The sequence below is a fragment of the Erpetoichthys calabaricus genome, chromosome 12 (assembly GCF_900747795.2).
Source record: "Erpetoichthys calabaricus chromosome 12, fErpCal1.3, whole genome shotgun sequence".
Classification (NCBI taxonomy): Eukaryota; Metazoa; Chordata; class Cladistia; order Polypteriformes; family Polypteridae; genus Erpetoichthys; species Erpetoichthys calabaricus.
The window spans coordinates 28,054,323-28,061,284 of NC_041405.2; the positions used below are offsets into that span (position 1 = coordinate 28,054,323).

The window sequence follows — 6,962 nt, forward strand, 5'->3', positions numbered from 1 at the left end:
ATATGATCTTCACATATTGAAATTGAAAATGAAATGCCCTTGAAATGAAGAGTGTGTTTTGCCCAACAAATTAATCCTTGCCAACAAACTTCACCTGCATTTTAATTCTTTAACACTTTTTAGCTTCCTGTAGTGAGTCACAGGCATTTTCATACTTTTTAAAATTTTTAGCATGATCATCATATCTCTAGTGTTTTTTTGGCACTAGCACAAGTCCAACCCTAAATCCTACAAGGAAGTAAGGTGTCAATAATACACTTTCAGTTTTTGTTTAATGCAGAGGTTCTTTACTTGCTGCCTCTCATTTTATAGCCCAGCCAATACAGCAAACATGTTTGAATTAGAGGATGATTTTACTTGCTCAATATGCCTGGAAGTCTTAAATGAGCCTGTCTCGGTGCCATGCGGACACAGTTTCTGTTTAGCATGCATTAACAAATATTGGGATCAGGCAGAAGTGTGCAAATGCCCTCAGTGCAGAGAGATATTCAACCCAAGGCCTCATCTGCGCAAAACCACCCTTCTTGCTGAAGTGATGGAAAAACTAAAGATGAAACAGCCACATTCCCGTGTGGCAAAACATTTTGATGGATCAGCCGTGATAGTATGTGATTTCTGCAGTGGAGAGAAGCTCAGAGCAGTGAAGTCGTGTATGACATGCCTAACCTCATTCTGTGAGATACACATCAAGCACCACAATGAAATTGTGGCCTGGAAAAATCACAAGCTGGTTAATCCAACTGCAAATATACAAGAGAAGCTCTGTAAAAAACATCAGAAAGTTTTGGAAATCTACTGTCGATCTGATGAAACCTGCATCTGCTCATTGTGTGTTACTACTGGGCACAAGGATCATGACACAGCTCAACCAGAGATGGAGCGGGCCACCAAGCAGGTAAGATGGCTAATGTTGACTTTGGAAAAATCCCTCGAAAATCTCTTGATTGTTTCACTGTTCATATAGTCGTTTATTGCTTTTATGGCACTCTACTAGATGTTTTCTTAGATTTTTTTAGATCTAAAATAGAATTTGTTGCCCTACATTATCCTTAAAAACTTAAAGCTGCACCTATTCTGGTTTTACTAAGATTATTCATTGTAAGAATAAGTGAATGTCATCCTAATTAGTTATAGCTACAATTTTTTCAGTTTAAATTAGTAGTTCTTATCACTGATCCCGGGGACCCATTGCAGCTGTTGGTTTTTGTTTCACTTCATGCCTTAAACTGAAGCCATGTCCTATGAAATAATTCAGTGTTCAAATGTTCTGTCTTATCCAGAATTCAGGGTATACTTTTTTGCACTTTTCTTGAAAGTTCTTAGGAGATTCAGTTCCTTCACAAACTACACATATATTTTCCATGTTTTAGCTTGTCAGTATTATTAACCCTTAATTACCATTATTCTTTATCCGGCTAACCACAAAACAAAGTAAACAATGTAAAAAACTGAAGAAAATGAGTAATAATCCTCAACAATCTATGGAGCATTTTGTTTATCATAAAATAAATAAAAACTAACCATAGGCTTCACACAGATGGATTAGAGCAGGAAAAAACTACATTACTTACGTAAAACACATCGTCAAACTGGTTTATCAAAAAGAACAAGATTAGCAACTACCCTTATGAAAATGAAATATATGGCAATACACCCAAACATATGTGGACAGCTCTTTCACTATAATCTAACATTTATGTAGTTCAAATGTTTATTTTTAAGATTTATCTGAAATATAAGTACATATATATTTCCTTTAATATATTGGCATTGATGCTAATGGCCTCGCTTAGGGTATAGTCAGGCGGTGGAAGGAGCACTTTAAGGAGGTCCTGAATCCCACTAACACGTCTTCTTTTGTGTCAGAGGGGCATTGACCCATCACTGGAGGTGAGGTCTCTGAGGTAGTTAAAAAAATCCTCAGTGGCAAGACTTCAGGGTGGATGATATTCACTCAGAGATCCTGAAGACTCTGGATATCATTGGACTGCCTTGGTTGACATGCCTTCTTAACATTATGTGGAAGTGTGGGATAGTGTCTCAGGATTGGGGTTGTGGTCCTCATTTTCAATAAGGGGGACCAAAGGATGTTCTCCAACATTAGGGGGAATCAAATTGCTCCGCCTACGTGCTAGAAAGTGCTAGAAAGAAGGGCCCATCCAGTGGTCGATCCTCACATTCAGGAGGACCAATGCAGATTTCTTCTCAATTATGAAACACTGAACCAGCTTTTTACCCTCATGAGAATTTTTGAGGGTTCATGGGAGTATGCTCAACCAGTCTACAAGTGTTTCATTGACTTGGAACAGTCATACGACCTTAACTCTTGAAGAGTCCTGAGGTGAATGTTTCAGGAATATGGTGTACTGGGCCTGCTGTTACATTCTCTTTGGTCCCTGTACAACTTGAGAGAGAGCTTGGTTCACATTGCCAGCAATTAGTCAGACTTGTTCCCATTTATGTGTGGGACTCCTCCAGGGTAGTCCATTTTTAACTGTTCCTGTTTATCATTTTTATGGACAGAATTTCTAGGCACAGCCAAAGGGTGGAGAGGGTCCAGTTTGGTGACCTTAGGATTGTATCTTTTCTTTTAGCATGAGGTGTGTTCCTTTTGATTCCAATGGTTGTTGACCTCAGGTGGAACTGGGGTGGTTTGCATCTGAGTGTTAAGTGACTGGGATGAGGATCAGCACCTCCAAGTCTGAGGTCATGGTCCTTGTCCAGAAAAGGATGTAGTGCTGTCTGCAGGTTGGGAATGAAGTGCTACCTAATGCAGAGGAAATTAAGTATCTCAGGTCTTGTTCCTGAGATCAACAGATGTTAGTTATATGGATGTTATCCGAGTCAGTCATGGTAAAATGAGAGCTGAGCTGAAATACAAATCCCTGGAATTTACCAGTTCATCTATGTTTCTCCCATCACCTAAAACCATGAGATTATATCTCTCAGCTGGCCCATTAATGCCTCAGTATCCCCCAAGAGAAGTTGGAGGTTGTGGTGAGGTAAAGCGATAATCTGGTAATCTTTGCTTAAACTGCTGCCCCTGAAGCCTGGACCCGAATAAGCAGAAGAAAATGGATGGATGGATATTAAAACAAAAACATTTTCAAATACAGTATATTGCACATAAGACATACCAAATACCGTGTATCCAGACCAAACACAGATTGTTCATGGCTTATCTTTTTACCTAGAAAATGCTAAACTCAGGCTTCTCAATGACTTCAATTTATTCTGAACTCCTCATAACTCACTAAAAGCAATGGAAGCAGGCAGCTCTATCAGTACAGTATACTTATAGGGTTTAATTTACAGCCTTACTATCTACTTGTACTCTGTTAAAAATAAGTTTATAATTTGTGCTTTGTAACAGTGTGATCCGGTCTAGAGTGTATCTCAGAATCAGAAACAGCAATGAAATTTTTATTGGAGGATATTTTCAACACCACATTAATATGCTACATTTTTAAAATATATTGCAATATACAAAAATGACAGGTATCTTAAAATATAAACTCTAAAATATTTTGTACAGTATATTATAACAACAGTTTTCAATTTAAGGATGGCATAGTAGTAGAGTTGCTGCCTCACAACAAGGAGATCAGAGCTCACATCCAGGGTACTCCTTGCTTGGAGTCCACATGTTCTCCCTGTGTACACATGGGTTTCCTCCTGGTGCTCCTGTTTCCTCCCACTGCCCAAAGACATCCAGGTTAGGTGGACTGGTGACGCTAAATTGGTGTCTGGTGTGTGTGTTAACCGTGTGATGAGCTGAGACACTGTTTAGGAATTGTTCCTGCCTTGTTTCCATTTCTTGGCCCCAGCTTCCCTTTGAAAAGCAGGAGTAGAATACAGACAGCTAGATTTACAGTATATTAACAATACATTGAAATAATATTCTAAGATGTATCCTACAATGTGTATCATTCTCAGTATTTTACAATATGTTAAGAAATATGGTTATATTTTGTAAAATATATTACAATATTTAAAAACAGCAATAGTTTACATATTTTACAATACATTGCAGTATACTGAAAAATGTATTACATTTATCATTGATGTATTTTATAAAATATTGAAAACATATTTATATACTGTTTATAGTAATATTTTCTTTACTAAATATAAATATACAGTATTTTACTTTTTTTTTAATTTTTGTAAGTATACAAGTCATACCCAGGTTCAAGATTAACAAATACTGCTTTAAATTAACAATTAAACTAAAAAACCAATAAAACCTTGTATTTTCCAATACAGATCCAATTGGGGGCAACACTTACAGAAATCAAACAGAACATTGAAAAGAAGGAAAATCAAATAGAAGACATTACACAGATTATACAACGGGTTAAGGTGAGTATGTAAATCAGAAGGTAGGTGTATGTCTAGTATTGCATTGGTACTGAAATTTTAACTTAGGTATCAGTATCAGCTTTCAGACTAAAGCAAATAATTTGTAACTCCCCTTTCCCCTTACTGCATAAACGCTCGTCTCCCTGCCTTGATCGTGGTGCTCCTTGCTGCCACTAGTGCATCGTCTGAAGGGGGATTGGGAAAGATTTTTCATCCCTTATGAAGTCACCAGGATGTTGAAGTCTTTATCATGTTGATGGGCAGGTCACTCCAGAGAAGCCTAACATGCATCAGTAAACTTAGGGGATGGAGACATGGGAAAGGGGTGTTGGTCCATGGAGTATGAGGCGCATCATAGATCAGAAGAACAGAGCACTGATTAAAAGGTACTTTAAACATACTGTTTAATTTTGGTAGTGAATCATTTTAAATATTGGGTTTTTGGTGCATTTTCAATTTAAAAAAAAACAAAAACACATGGTGCTCTGAGCTCATTGATTTATAGCAAGCCTGAGGAAAATTGTTATAATCACAAATTGTCTTTCAATTTTTGTTGATGCAAAAGATCCACATAAAGTAACCAAAACAATGAAAATAGTCATGGATACACTGAGGGAAATATTTTCCAGAGGGATAAAGGAAAAATGGAAAAAAAATAACCAGGATATGAACAGAATGAAATAGGAGCAGGGAAAAAATCAAATTGTTGAACAGACAGAGGGTAAGATTGCCAACAAAGAAAAAGATCCCATGGCCCTCTCCATGGGTATTTTCTCTGTTTTATTATCATTATATATTTTGCTTTGTTGTGCTAATTAGCCATTATATGTTTAGTTTTAATGTTAATTATTTTCTTTTTAATTTTAAGGGTTTTTCATTAATATTTTTTTTTATTTCATTAATTGTTTTGTAACATGTATTGCTTCATTGTTGGTACTTTCACCTTTAGATGTTGTAGCCAAGGGGGCAGGAGTTCTATTCAATAAGGGCGCGCACAAAAAGGCGACCTTCAAAAGGGCGACCTTAGTTGGATGCGGAGAATAAAAGCGCACATAAATAAAAGCGATCTTCAAAAGGGCGACCTCAATTGAGCGCCGAATAAAGGCACGCGTAAATAAAGGCGAGCTTCAAAAGGAGGATCTCAATTGAGCGCCGAATGAATGCGCGCGCAAATAAAGGAGCGCTTCAAAAGGATGACCTTCGGAGCGAATTAAATTAATTGTCCTTTTCACCTTTTTATACATTCAGTCATTGCCTTAATCTAATTTTCTGTAATTTTGAAAACAACGAAATATAGAGAGCTTTAGAAATAGTTCGTTAGAAGTAGTTCGTTAGAAGTTCATGCATTAATTAATTGGATGTTTTAATATTCTTGCTTTCACCTTTTTATACGTTCAATCATTGCCTTTATCTAATAAATTTTCTGTAATAATTTTGTTGCGTTTGCCTTTATTCGCTGCGCCCAATTGACGTCACCCTTTTGAAGCACTCCTTTATTTATGCGAGCAGTTATTCGGCGCTCAATTGAGGTCGTCCTTTTGAAGCTCGCCTTTATTTACGCGCGCCTTTATTCGGTGCTCAATTGAGGTCGCCCTTTTGAAGATCGCTTTTATTTATGTGCGCTTTTATTCGCCGCGCCCAATTGAGGTCGCCCTTTTGAAGGTCGCCTTTATGTGCGTGCCCTTATTGACGGATACTGGGGGCAGGACCCCTTAATTCTGCACATGTGCTAACAATAGGGCATTCATTTCAGCTTTTCCTATTTGATGCATTTAGCCCCAGTATAATCACAGGGGTTTTAGATCTTTGTCGTCTGCATCTCCTCTTCACTTATTTTCAGATAAATTGTGTTATATTCTGTAATAACTATATTTTTCTCATGAAGAAAAATGTTCTGTGTTGATGTTTTAGGTACTTTTTATTCTGGGGTTGTACTTTTTTTTACTTGAAACATATACAGTGGAACCTCGGTTCACAAACGTCTCTGTACATGTATAAATCGGTTTACGACCAAAAAGTTCACCAAACTTTTGCCTCGGTTCATGACCACACACTCGGTGTACGAACAAGCCAGTTTCCCTGTCGGTTTGTACATGTTCAGTCTCTCCCTGTCCATTTCCTGTGCAGCGAGCAAGAGAGAGAGCGAGAGCGCGCGACACACACACACACACAAACACACACACACACACAGAGGCAGTGCGAGTGAGAGAGACAGACCCACACACACAGGCAGCGCGAGAGAGACAGACAGACGTGCACACACACAGGAGCACGCTAGAGAGACACATACACAGGCAGCGCAAAACAGAGAGCCGTGCACACACACAGGAGCACGGGAGAGAGATACACACACAGGCACTCCAGGCTCGCAAAAGGGAGACACCCGCATACACACAGGCACGAGAGAGAGAGCGAGTGAGAGAGGGAGGGACGAATAAGGTAGAGAAGGCTTGTTTTTGTTTTCAGTTCTGTTTACAGCAATCGGTTCGTAGCCTGAAGTGTTGCAATGTTACTTTTCTTGGTGGTTTATTAAATTACGTATTTTTCAAATGGTCATTTTTTCCCCTGTGCTTAAAACTCATTTAAAAAAAAGTGTTTTT

General features: G+C 38.2%; 1 protein-coding gene across 1 annotated transcript; it reads left to right on the plus strand.

Moving 5' to 3' along the window:
- Positions 1–288: 288 nt before the first annotated feature.
- Positions 289–4,393, plus strand: LOC114663056 (E3 ubiquitin/ISG15 ligase TRIM25-like). Its single transcript, XM_028816824.2, has 2 exons — positions 289–895; positions 4,267–4,393. Exons 1-2 carry the CDS (start codon positions 332–334, stop codon positions 4,372–4,374), a joined length of 672 nt encoding a protein of 223 aa, XP_028672657.2. The 5' UTR covers positions 289–331; the 3' UTR covers positions 4,375–4,393.
- Positions 4,394–6,962: the final 2,569 nt, after the last annotated feature.